The sequence below is a fragment of the Mirounga leonina genome, unplaced genomic scaffold, assembly GCF_011800145.1.
Source record: "Mirounga leonina isolate KUSES-001 unplaced genomic scaffold, KU_Mleo_1.0 Mir_175, whole genome shotgun sequence".
Lineage (NCBI taxonomy): Eukaryota > Metazoa > Chordata > Mammalia > Carnivora > Phocidae > Mirounga > Mirounga leonina.
This window is the reverse complement of record NW_023270453.1, coordinates 21185839-21198982: the sequence shown is the minus strand read 5'-3', so window position 1 is coordinate 21198982 and position 13144 is coordinate 21185839. Positions and strand designations below refer to the sequence as shown.

Here is a 13144-nt window from a genome sequence, read left to right as displayed (position 1 = left end):
GCTGGAGACCTCATCCACATACTGTTGGATGCAAGGCCCTTGTTTCCCCCCAAGCACACACTGAAAGCCAGCCATCTGCTTTTATTTCCCCTTGCCGTAGAAACCACAGTAAAAGGGTCTTATGGCCAGTGGATGGTGTGGGCACAGGGCTCAAATGAAGCATCTTAGACCTTTGGATTCACCTGCACCGTTTTCTGCCCTTGCCTCCCCTCTGTGACTGGGCAGCAGCAGTCCCTCCTGCCCCAGGTACTGTGGTTTTCTGACTTTTCAAACTAAGAAGCAAGTAGATTTATTTTGTACACAGGGCCAGGCCCATTTGCCCCATCATTCGGTTGTTTGGACCTAGGGCTCAGCTGTGTCCCAGCTGGGTACAGGCCAGCAGCACAGAGCTGTCCTCGTCTGGAGGTTCATTTTTGCCTCAGCTTTTTGATGAAGGACACCTCATCCCGATTCCGGATACCGTAACTGGAAAAGGAGGAGGGCTATAGTGTGTGATCTGCAGAAGGTAGGTTGGACTCCTCACGTGAAACTTGGGAGGGACCAAGAAGGAACGGGTAGGAAGAGCACTATGTGCAGGAAGGTGAGGAAGTGGCAGTGGCCACCCTCTCAAGACCCCCATCGTGCCCGTGGGCAGCCTCTCACCCGCACGCACTGCCTTCCTCTGGCTCCGGGAAGCCCTTCACTGCCCCTGGAGAGCAGTGGTCACAGTGCCCCTAGGTCTCCCATTCCAGTAGGGAGGGCCCCCAGGAACCTCCTTGCAGGAGGGTATCAGTCCAGCCAGGGACTCCCCAGGTCTCGCAGATTCCCCAGGAACTGACTTAAGACTCCTTCTTCCTGGGAAGAGGCCCCAGCCCTCTGGCCGAGCTTGGGGAACTAGAGGGCAACAGACCAGATGCCTCCCAGCAGCTCAAAATGTGCCTGAACTTACTCTCGAAGCTTCTTCTTGTCCTCTGTGAGCTTCTCTCCTGCGGAGGTCAGGTAGTAGGTCCTCCACACATAGGACCTGCAAGACTCAGATGAGGATTCAGGTAAACCACAAGCACGGTCACTGGGCAGCTGGGACACGGGCTGTGTGTGAGATGGGCTGAGGCAGCTCTGAGGAGGCGCTGCTCCAAGGGCTGTGCTGGGTAGCTGGGGGCCAAACATACCTTACGAGATAGGCGGCAGTACTGAGACACAGACAGCAGAACACCTGACCCAACAGGCGTGAGGAGAGCACCCAAGTGAAGATGGGCTGGGGCCACTGACAGCTAGAGAGACCACTTACAGACACTAGAAATGCCCCGAGATGCCCCCCGTTTAAGAAACCCGGCTGCCCAGGTGGGGTGATGTAGATGAAAGAGCAACTGAGGCAGGACTCCCAGGCACGGAGGCACCCACCACGCCTGAAGGCTTGGGACAGGGAACTCAGAACTCACCAGTACTTTGCGGCACACATGCAACAGGCGCTCATGTGCCACCAGGCCTTCCTGCCGCTCCACTTACCAGCTGATGTGCTGAATGCCCCCTTCACGCTCCTGCCTGAGCTGCACGTATCTCTGAATGGCCTTCTTCAGATCCAGGACTGTGGCGTTCTGTACCACAACCACAGCTGCAACACAGATGGGAGGACGGCCATGGTGGGAATCCACAGCCACAGCCTTGGATGGCACGAAAGGAACCCAGAAGCTCTGTCCAGACTGTTTTGGACGGAGACTCAAGTCCAGGGGGAGTAGGCTTGTAGTTGGCCCAATACCCTGGGACATAGCCCCGAGTTTCCCCCTGAGCAGCCATGTCCACATCTTGCCTGTGTGGAAGCTCCGACTGTAAGGTCCAAAGGGAGAAGGCGAACACTTACGCATTATTTCTCCATCCATCTTGCACACTCGGACTGTCATTGCTTGGCCATATTCTAGTGCTATTTGGGAATTGACCTCTTCCAAAGTCACCTACAAAAAGACCAAGGGTGGAGGTGGGAACCTTGGCTCTCTTTACTATCCCAAACAACAACCAAAGAAAACAAGCTGTTACTGTCCAAAAAGCAATACCATGTTTTTTGAAGGACAAGAAACAGATTTCTTGCTTATATGTTAGGGTTTCCCAGTTCCACCCACATTTTGTATTTAATGTCCAAAGTGGATAAAAGCTCGGCAAAAGAGAAGTATACAGACAGGGGACGATGAGGATCAGATCTGGGTTCTGGGGCTGGGTAGGAGTAAGAACACTGTCAGTCCCAGGCCCAGGGCAACGCTTGAGTTGAGGCAGGTGTGCAAGATTTACCAGGGCACCAAAAAAACAGTAATATAAACATTTTGAACCAACTTAACAAAAAATACAAGTGAACTTTAAAACTCCAAGTGGGGCAAATTAGCAAAGATTTAAAGACAGGACTGTGCCGAACCAGACTGAAGGTAGATACATGAAAAGCCATCAATACTGATCTCGTCTTCACGCGAAGTTTCGCTGTCTTGTTTGCCAGAGCCTTTTTTACACGTCCTTTGAGCTTTGGAAAACGGTGTATTACAAGGTCATGTATCCCGACGAGTGTTTTTTGGGCGCCCCCTTAAATTCTGCAAGCCAGGTGAGAGCCTCGCTCGCCCCCGCCCCCCAGCCCCAGCCCCGGGTAAGACCTTCGCTGGAGCCCAGAGGCGCCTTCTTGAGGCCTCTGGGCCGCAGTCCCCCATCAGGGCCTCTCGAGGTCGGTCCGCGCCTCGGCGCACGGCCCCGCGGGGAACGACCCCGGCCCCGGCGGCCTCCGTCGCCCGCGCGCACCTGGATCGGTAGATCGCAGAGCAGCGGGTCCTGCACGACCATGGCGAGACCCTCCTGGAACACGTCCACCGCCTCGGAGTGCGGTAGCGCCTCCTCTTCGTCCTCATCGTCCTCGGGCGCCTCGGGCCGCACAGCAGCCTCCGCCTCGGCCGGCTCCAGAGCGCCTCTCCGCTCCCGCGCTCCGCCCGCACCGCCGGCTCGCGCGCCCCACCGACGCGGGGACCGCAGTAGAGCCCCTGGGACCGCCAGGGGGCGGGGTTTCCACGAGGACCAATGAGAAGCTCGAGGCGGCCTGCCGCAGCTGTTGCTGGGAGCGCGACATCGGCCTGTCCATTGGTCGGCTGGAGGGTGGGTCGGCCGCCCGGACCAATGGGAGCTCGAGGCGGGCCCAGCGACCGCGCCCGGCGGCCGCAGGGGCTGCCGGGAGCCTGCGGGGCCGAGCCGGCCGCCATGCTGCTCTTCTGCCCCGGCTGCGGGAACGGGCTGATCGTGGAGGAGGGACAGCGGTGCCACCGCTTCGCCTGCAACACCTGCCCCTACGTGCACAACATCACCCGCAAGGTTAGGGGTGGGGCCCGGAGCCCGCTTCCCCGCCCACCAGCCCCGCGTCCGCCTCTGGCCGTCCTCGCTCTCGCCGCCGCCTGCGGTCGGCTGCGGAGCCTGTCGGGTGCGGATCCTGTGCGGATGTGGCCGTGTGTCCCCCCTCCGTGCCGCCACCTCGGGCCCCGCCCCGTCGCCTCTCCTGTGTCCGGGTCCTGACCTCGCGCTGGGGCTCCCGGCGCTGCGTTCCCGGTGGACCGTGTCCGAGCCGGTGCTGTGCTCGGGAACCCTCCGCAGCTCCCCAGCGCACCCCAGGACCCAGCAGGCTCTGACACCGACCCCTCCCTCCGAGCTTGCGTGTCTGGTGCCAAGTTCTAGTGCATGCCTTGTCCGCAGCCAGACCGGTCTCTTGGGAGGGGCCCCACCGCGCACGGGGCGCTGCTGCCGGGGTCTTTGCACATGCCTTCTGCTCAGTTTACTTCCCCCTGGGTGGCCATGCCATTCGCTGGGCCTGTCTGTACTTGAAGGGTTGCTCCGTTTAAGACTTCAGCCCCTCCCGCCATTTATCCGACTTCCCTGTCTTACGTTTTTCCATAGGACTCATTACCTTCCAGTGTACTCCGCGACTTAAGTGTTTTGTTTATGAATACTAGGACATAAGGTGTAGGAGGGCAGGGATTTTTCCGTTTTGTTGCCTCTTAGGTTCTCTCTAGTCTGAATCTAGAATGTAGTGGATGTTCAGTACATGAATAATGCTTTCGGTATCATTACAACTTGTTTTCCCGTAATCTTTATTTGTTAGCACGCTTCTACTTTTTAGAACTAGAGAACTTCTTAATGTTGTGGGAGTTTAGGATCAGAAACTGCGGGAAGAGTGAACTCTTAGGTAACCCTGAAATTTCAAGGATATTTGGTAAAATTTTGGAAGAAAGCCAAGTGTGATCTGCTTTGAAAGCGTCTGGCGGGGCTCTCCAGCTAAGTGGTGCTCTTTGGCTTTAGTTGTGTTTTGCTATCTTGGGTAATCTAGTATCCTAAAGGTGGGGGCGAAGGGGGAAGGTCCCACCTACCTGGTTTTCTTTCCTGCTCTGGTGTGTCATCCAGTCCTTGCAGAGATCTCACCGCCGTGTGGTCACTGCGCTGAAATAAAATCTTCAGACCCCAATCTGAGCGGCCATGCAGGGCTGCCTCTGCAAGTAGAGCTGCAGGAGCTGGATTCTGCACATAGCTTTTATTTCATTTTTTATCAGAAAAGCAAGGACAGAAGTCTCAAAGCCTGGGAAAGGAGTACAGCGGGATGGCAAATAGCTTGAAGCTGTAAAGCAGGCCTGTACCCTTCCCTATGCGCAGGCTTGCAGGGAGGCAGTCATGAGATAAAGGGAAGAGTGGGATGTTTGTGTGAGCAAACGCCAGGTGCAGGAAGGGGGGCCCCTAGCTCATAACCTGTGCCCTGCTCCTGGGGATCATGGGATCCTGTTCCTACCAGACCATTGCGTTCAATAGCCTGAGAACAGGAACGCTGCTGACGTTTCAGCTGCTTCCACAATCACTCCTGAGGGCTTACAATATATTTTCTTTCTTTTCTCCTTTTTTTAAAAGGTTTTATTTATTTGAGATAGAGTGAGAGAGAGAGAGAGCGCGAGCATGAGTGCGGGGAGGAGAGGCAGAGGGAGAGGGAGAAGCAGACTCCCTTCTGAGCAGGGAGCCAGACACGGGACTCGACCCCAGGACCCTGAGATCATGACCTGAGCCGAAGGCAGACACTTTAACCGACTGAACCACCCAGGCGCCCCTAGGATACATTTTCTGAGAATAACTCCGCACCACTGAATCTTCCTCTTTTGGGTGGCATCCCAAACCTGGATTCTTTAAATTCCAGTGTTGAGTCCTGCTCTGTGAGAGTAGAAACTTTGGATTCTTTTAGTAGTCTGTGTTGAAGGAAGGAAGTCTGCGGAGACACTTGAGGACAGGTAGGGTTTGGTGGCCCAAGTTTCTACTTTTCACTTATTTGGAGCCTGAAGACCTGCTGTTGTTTGTTAGGTAACAAATCGGAAGTATCCAAAGCTGAAAGAAGTGGATGATGTGCTTGGCGGAGCAGCAGCCTGGGAGAATGTTGACTCTACCGCAGGTGAGGAGGAACCTTTTCTGTTACTGAGCTGTGGAGAGGTAGGAGGCCGCTGGCCTGTGTTTGACTCAGTGATGTACGGAGAGGAAGGGAGGTTCTAAAAATACAAAGTGTGTTTATTTTTTCCTTAGTAATTTATTTGTTAGACAATATTGGCACAAGCCGCGGCGCTGTGCAGGCCTGGGTTAGAGTCTCACAGTGACCTCCTAACATTCTATGACCTTGGTGGCCTCCCTTGCCCTTTCTGGGGCTATTCCATATTCACTGAGTGTGAGCCCATAAAATGAGTCATACGGCATCGGGCATCCAGTGTACTCCGTAAGAGGTAGCCATGATAATGCGACGGTGGCAGGAGTAATGAAAGAGCCTAAGGAAGAAATAGGAGCTATTTGTTCTGGTGTGGATTTTTAAAAGTCAGTGCCAGGGGCACCTGGGTGGCTCAGTTGGTTAAGCAACTGCCTTCAGCTCAGGTCGTGATCCTGGAGTTCCAGGATCGAGTCCCACATTGGGCTCCCCGCTCAGTGGGGAGTCTGCTTCTCCTCTGACCCTTTCATGCTCTCTCTCTCTCTCTCTCAAATAAATAAAATCTTTAAAAAAAAATAAAAAATAAAAAATAAATAAAAGTCAGTGCCAGAGAGCATTCAAGTGTTTATTTCACGTCTTGTTTCATATCTGAAAGAGGTAGACATGACCAAGGAGGGAAAGAGGAGAGCCCTAAACACACCTGTACTGCGGAGAGGAAGAGCCAACTCCTGTTTACTGTTACCTTTTTTCCCCTATAGAAGAACATCCAAATCTGATATGGTGCAATTAGCACTGGCAGAATTTGCTAAAAAAAAAAAAAAGATGAATTATGTACCCAGTGTTTAAAATGGTGTTTGAGAGTGTTTGAAGGTGTTATCAAGAGTAGAGGCAGTTTCTCAAAGTGAAGTCACTTTGCCTTGACATAGGTGTGGAATGTATGGTGAGATCTTTGTAAGAACAGCTTGAGGAACTGCTGCCAAAAAGGATCCCTAAATTTAAAGGGAAGTGGATTCATCGTCCACTGGGGGCTCCTCTGGGAGGCTGAGAGGGCCCAAGTGATGGAAATGCACTTAGAAGCATCTGCAGGGAGTGGACCCCGTAATGCACATGGTAGTCATAAATCACTTTCCTTGTTATGTTTCCAGCCAGTCTTCAACCAGATTTGAGAAGAAAAATGGGACCCAGCGGGGGGGGGAGCTGGAGTGTTTTCCAGATCACAGGTCTCCCTGATTCCCTCGTTGTGAGAGCGTAGTGGGAATGATACCACTAACTATAGCCTTAATCATGGTACAGGGTACCCTAGGCAAGGCTTGCCAGATGAATGGGGCCCGGAGAGGGTCTTTGCTGCCTTTCCATGACACCTACTTCTAGCAGGTATGTTTGGTCATGAGCACCATATATTTTTTTTTTAAATAATGTGGGTCACTTGTTTTTCTCGTTGCCAGAGCCATGTCCTAAATGCGAACATCCTCGTGCCTATTTCATGCAGCTTCAGACCCGCTCTGCAGACGAGCCGATGACCACCTTCTACAAATGCTGCAGTGCTCAGTGTGGGCACCGCTGGAGGGACTAGGCCCAGGCGGGCCCAGCCATGCCATTGTCTGCTTACCTCGTTCCCCAGGCTGGATTCCCAGCCAGTGTGTGAGCTGTTTGTCCCGAAACGTCTCTGCTGGCATGGCGAAAAGCTAACCCTTTGAGGGGAGCTGGCCATGGTGCCCGCGACTGTAGCCCATCGGCAGTCAGTGGATGCGCTCAGTTAAGTGCAGGGAGATTGTGTGTGGATCGGGTATCCGTAAGTAAGTGTGATCTGTTTAATGTCCTGCTCATCGATCTCGTATGTGTATTGGCTAATAGACATTCTCTCATCATCACCCTTCTTAAATATGTACCCCGTTTGCACAGCTTATAAAGTAAAATTTTATAATGTAGTACATCGGATGTCCCTAAGTATTTAACTGTTAATTGTAAACTTATTTTATCACCATCTATTCTGAATATTTAATTAAAATGGAAAGTCCAGTACTGCTTTTTCAGTGTTGTTTTTTTTTTTTTTTGCCAAGAAGTATGTTTTATTTTTATTAATCATACAAATAATTTGCTATAATATCCCAGGGCAAACTGGAGAATTTGGCAGTCAGCCTGAGGGGGGTCCCCTCAGAGACCCGCAGGCTGGTGGTGTCAGCACGGGGTGCCCGGGCCCACAGTGCAGCTTGTCACTCGTGTCCATATTGCAGGTGGCTCTTCCTCCAGATCACAACTGGTGGGTCTCAAAGATGACGAGGGTGGGGAATCCCCTAGGTTCTTAGGAAATTTTTTTCTTTCTTTTTTTTTTTTTAACATTTTATTTATTTATCTGACAGAGAGAGACACAGCGAGAGAGGGAACACAAGCAGGGGGAGTGGGAGAGGGAGAAGCAGGCTTCCCGCGGAGTAGGGAGCCCGATGCGGGGCTTGATCCCAGGACCCCGGGATCATGACCTGAGCCGAAGGCAGACGCTTAACGACTGAGGCACCCAGGCGCCCCAGGAAATTTCACTCTGCTTCTCCTGCTCAGTGGTCTCTGGTTGGCAGGGTGTTCTTCTCCAGCGTCTCTGTTTTCTCCAGCTTGGCCATCCCGAAGCTGGCAATCTCCCCCGTGTCCAGCTTTTGCCATTTTCTTAAAGCGATCCGTGGAGTTGTGCTCTGAGCCCAGCGCCTGGTCCTCCCACTCATGTTGCTGCAGCAAGAGAGCGTTTTTGCAGTGTTTTAAAATGCTTTGAGAAGTAGACATCAAACTACTGCCATACTTAGGACTCTCCTGGACACAGAATTGCTAATAACATGGATTTCAGTTTATCATTTCTGTTATTTCCTAGGATTGCAGTAAATTTATTAGATAGAAGATATTTCTACTTTTTTCCTTCATCTTTTCACTTGCAAAAGAAAAAGGACGTCCCAGACTAGAGGGGGACGGGATGGTAGTTTGTGGATGGATTGGTTTCTTGCTCAGGACCTCGGATTTAATGACTTTTCCAAATCTCTTAATAATGAAGTCTCGCTCATGAAATCATGGGATGTGAATTCATACCTCTGATACAGATTTGTACATTTTTGGGACTTGGTATCTTTTCTGGAAATGATTAATCTTGGAAGTTTGACAAAATGGTGTTTTGTTTTAAGTAAGCTCCACACTGGAGCCCAGTGCAGGGCTTGAACTCACGACCCTGAGATCAAGATCTGAGCTGAGATCAAGAGTCAGCTGCTTAGCTGACTGAGCCACCCAGGCGCCCCAACACTGAAGGCTTGCTTTTTGCCATAACACGTAGACCAGGTCCTGAGCCCCTCATCTCTAATTGGTTATTTTCCAAAACAGCTTGTTCTGGTTATACTGATAAAAGTTTTATAATGTGGGTGTTGCCTTTAGGAGCTTCTGTTCATGCCATCAGTTCTTGTTTTTTGCTTTGTCTTGTTTTGTTTTCCATCAGTTTTATTTCCTCAGCTCCTCTGTGGGTGTTTGCTGTTGGGTCAGTGGTGAAGGTCGTGTGCTCTGAAGCTGGCCTGCATATCTGCTTCTTTTTTTTTTTTTAATTTTATTTATTTATTTGACAGAGAGAGACACACAGCGAGAGAGGGAACACAAGCAGGGGGAGTGGGAGAGGGAGAAGCAGGCTTCCCGCAGAGCAGGGAGCCCGATGCGGGGCTCGATCCCAGGATCCTGGGATCATGACCCAAGCCGAAGGCAGACGCTTAACGACTGAGCCACCCAGGCGCCCCTGCATATCTGCTTCTTAGCTGTGAGACCTCGGTCAGACTGCGGAGCCTCTGCCTTCACTTCCTCGTGTGTAGAGTGATGATGATAGTCAATTTCAGGGGTTTACAAACATTTTCTGTAAAGGCCCAGATAGTAAATATTTTAGACTCTGTGGGTCGAGAGTCAAAATCTAGGAAAACAAACTTCTACCACTTTTTTATAAACAAAATTCAAAATGTAATTGTAATTGAGTACAGCATTTTGTAATGGGGGTCTACTGATGAAAAGAATGGATATCGTTTTGCTGAACTGGGGTTCAAAGTTAGCATTTCTGGTCATCAAAATAGATTGCGAATATGCATCTGTGAATGCTGGTTAAGTGCAGGACAGCAAATGAAGTTAACTGTTGACATCAGCAGTAGATTGAGTAGAGTCAATACTGATGAGAGATGCAAATAATTTCCATAGAGAATTTGCTATAACATGGATTAGCAGATTCCAATCCATGGTCTACTGAATTCATGTTTTCTCAGCTCTGAAAATATTCTTGCCTGCAGTTGGTTCTACGCAGACCGTGCGCGCAGGCTCACTCTTCCGTCCCTTCCCAGCTCAGGGCCGAGGCATTGACCTTTCAGAAGGACACTTGAGCAATATCAGTAACATTGGAGGATTCATCAAGAATCAAGGGAAATCACTTTGTATCATTCGCCTCATTTTTAATTGACTTGATGTTGCTCCCAGTGCCCTTAGCTTTTAGAACTGTTCTCCAAAAGGCCGAGAGTCCTAAATTTATTTTCTCTGGACACACTTCTTCAACTGCTGCAATTAAACACAAGTCAGTGGCTTTCCTGGCTTGGTTAACAAATGAGCCCCTCAGAAATTTAATTGGTTGTTTCATTTTCGTAGTTAATTTTTTTGAAGAAATTCTGCGCCGTGTCGAGAGCGGTGCCAGTGACTCGGTGCGTAGTCTGATGACAATGACCTGCTGTAGTGTCATTGGGTAGTAAACATTCCTTTGCCAGCCAGTTTGATGATGCAGTAATCTACACTGTGCCTTTGAAGGGTGACTTTCAGGGTCCCCTTTTCTGGTTTTGTCACAATGGTATGCACTGGTGATAGGGTAAGGGAAAAAAATATGTATATACTAAATGGCTGCTTCGTGGTTAGGACTGGTAATCCTGGTGATCACCCAGGAAGGGCACTGCATTGACTTTCACAGATGTCCTCGCTTATGTGTTTTTCTTGTTTCCTGTACTGTTAGGATGTATTCTTTTTATTTAAGATACTGTGTTTTTCTCTTCTATGTTTTCTCTTGGTTCTTTATTGTAGTGTGTCTCTCTCCTCCCATATTTCCTGTTTCTTCCTTGGGAGCATATTTTTCTTTATATCTTTGAGCATAGTTAGAGTAGCTACTTTAGAACCTGTGCTGATTCCAACAACTTAGTCCTGGGAGTCCGTGTCCATCGGTTACCTTTCCTCTTAAGTGTGGGTCACCTCGTTCTGTTTCTTCAATGTCTAATACTCTTGGATTTATCTTGGAAATTGTGAATGATACAGACTGTAGACACTAGATTCTGTTATGTTTCTCTGGAGAGTGTTGATTTTTTTATTTATATTTAAAGCAGGCTGTAAACTCTGTGTCTCTGATGTAGGCAGCAGCTGAAACTTCCGTTCAGGTTGTTTCACCTTAGCTGTGCTGCTTGGAGTTCTCCAGTACACATGTGGCTCACAAGTATCCAGAGATTTTGGTAGAGTTTGTTTGTTTGTTTGTTTGTTTGTTTTGGGGGGTAGAGTTTAGACATAGAATTTGGTGCTCTCCTCCCTTCCAGGATTTCCTCCCATTCCAGCCTTTGTGGTCTCCACTTGAGGGCTCATGGTGTGGATGGTGTGGTCTGATGGACTTAAGGTAGTAAATTCTAGTTTCAACAAGGTGGGGGGGGACCCTGTCAGAGAGGAAACTCTCTCTCTTTTTAAATGTTTTCTTTCTTTCTTTTTTTTTTTTTAAGATTTATTTGAGAGAGAGAGAGAGAGCATGAGAGGGGGAGGGTCAGAGGGAGAAGCAGACTCCCCACCGAGCAGGGAGCCCAATGCGGGACTTGATCCAGGGACTCCGGGATCATGACCTGAGCCAAATGCAGTTGCTTAACCAACTGAGCCACCCAGGCGCCCTGGAAACTCTCTTTTTTATTTTTTTAAAGATTTTATTTATTTGACACAGAGAGAGCTGGAGAGAAAAAGAGACAGAGAGCAAGCACAAGCAGGGGGAACGGCAGGCAGGGGAGAAGCAGGCTTCCCACTGAGCAAGGAGCCTGACGTGGGGCTGGATCCCAGGACCCTGGGATCATGACCTGAGCCGAAGGCAGATGCCTAACTGACGGAGCCACCCATGCACCCCTCAGCTCAGATTTTTCTGACCATCATTTTTTAAAAATATTTCATTCATTTGGGGCACCTCGGTGGCTCAGTTCTTAAGCATCTGCCTTTGGCTCAGGTCATGATCCCAGGGTCCTGGGATTGAGCCCCACATCGGGCTCCCTGCTCGGCGGGAAGCCTGCTTCTCCCTCTCCCACTCCCCCTGCTTGTGTTCTCTTTTGCTGTGTCTCTATCAAATATATAAAATCTTTAAAAAAAAAAAAAGATTAAAAAAAATTTAATTCATTTATCAGATTATTTTCAGAGTGTATACCCTGAATTTTGATTCAAGAAAGTTGGTATGCTGTTTATGTTTTTTTTTTTTTTAAGATTTTATTTACTTGACAGAGAGAGAGCACAAACAGAGGGAATGGCAGGCAGAGGGAGAAACAGGGTCCCCGCTGAGGAAGAAGCCCGTTGTGGGACTTGATCCCAGGACCCTGAGATCATGACCTGAGCCAAAGGCAGACGCTTAACCGACTGAGCCACCCAGGCGCCCCGGAAACTCTTTATAAGGATACTAGAGAAGCTCCAGTCAATATAAATGTATGTACTTGTAATAGGTAAGATGGGGGCCAGGCTGACTGAAATTTAAATATTAGAAAGATGCATGGGGGCGCCTGGGTGGCTCAGTCTGACTCTTGATTTTTGGCTCAGGTCATGATTTCAGGGTCATGAGATAGAGCCCTGCTTCGGGGCTCTGCACTGGGTGTGAGTCTGATTAAGATTCTCTCTCTCCCTCTCCCTCTGCCCCTCCCCACCTCAAAAAAAAAAAAAAAAAGATATGTGATTTATGTTTCTGTCCATTCCTAAGGTGTTTCATGGGCTTAAACTTTTGATTTCATCTCTCTGTGGGTCCTGGTTGTTCTCAGACTCCAGAGCTGCAGCTCTGGGCTATCCAAAGCTTACCCGAGATGTGTTGATGCACAGAGCACACATGCACACTGAAGTGTGACCTTATTTGGTACCCCAAAGAACATACCGCCAATAAGTAAATGAAAAGATGCATATCTTCACTAATTATCCGTGAAGTGTAAATGAAAGCAACATTGAAATATGTTTGCCTATCAGATAGGCAAAGATGAAAAAAACTGATAATGTACACTGTTGGTGACAGGCATTCTTAAACTTCTGGTAGGAGCAGAAGTTGGTACATTTTTGCAGTGCCACTTGGTAGTATCAGTATTTTAAAATGCTGAACTTTATTTTTCTTTCTTTTTTTTTTAAAGATTTTAAAAATTTATTTGACAGAGATACAGTGAGAGAGGGAACACAAGCAGGGGGAGTGGGAGAGGGAGAAGCAGGCTTCCCACGGAGCAGGGAGCCCGATGCGGGGCTCGATCCCAGGACTCTGGGATCATGACCTGAGCCGAAGGCAGACGCTTAACGACTGAGCCACCCAGGCGTCCCATTAAAATGCTGAACTTTAGATCCCATAGTCCTACCCCTAGAATTATTTGTACAGAGGTACTCACTCTGGTGATTAAAGATCCATGCCCAGAATTGTTTACTACCTTTGTCTAAAATTGCATATATGCACTGGAAATTAACATAATGTTACATGTC

At 49.3% G+C, this 13144-nt stretch overlaps 2 protein-coding genes across 4 annotated transcripts; one reads left to right on the top strand and one right to left on the bottom strand.

Annotated features, from left to right (window-relative positions):
- Nucleotides 1-264: 264 nt before the first annotated feature.
- On the bottom strand, nucleotides 265-2994 carry SNRNP25 (small nuclear ribonucleoprotein U11/U12 subunit 25). Of its 3 annotated transcripts, none has more exons than XM_035021779.1 (5): nucleotides 2752-2988; nucleotides 1838-1928; nucleotides 1486-1591; nucleotides 929-1003; nucleotides 265-465 (listed from the first exon to the last, which is right to left on the bottom strand). In XM_035021779.1, exons 1-5 carry the CDS (start codon nucleotides 2791-2793, stop codon nucleotides 408-410), a joined length of 372 nt encoding a protein of 123 aa, XP_034877670.1. In that variant the 5' UTR covers nucleotides 2794-2988; the 3' UTR covers nucleotides 265-407. The 3 variants fall into 3 exon arrangements, with proteins under 3 accessions (XP_034877670.1, XP_034877669.1, XP_034877667.1); XM_035021778.1 differs by having other exon boundaries at nucleotides 442-465; nucleotides 929-1131; nucleotides 2752-2994; XM_035021776.1 differs by having other exon boundaries at nucleotides 442-465; nucleotides 929-1068; nucleotides 2752-2939.
- A 170-nt stretch (nucleotides 2995-3164) lies between these two features.
- POLR3K (RNA polymerase III subunit K) lies at nucleotides 3165-7459 on the top strand. The gene is made up of 3 exons (XM_035021769.1): nucleotides 3165-3312; nucleotides 5329-5416; nucleotides 6883-7459. The coding sequence occupies exons 1-3, from the start codon at nucleotides 3202-3204 to the stop codon at nucleotides 7008-7010; spliced, it is 327 nt and encodes a 108-aa protein (XP_034877660.1). The 5' UTR covers nucleotides 3165-3201; the 3' UTR covers nucleotides 7011-7459.
- Nucleotides 7460-13144: the final 5685 nt, after the last annotated feature.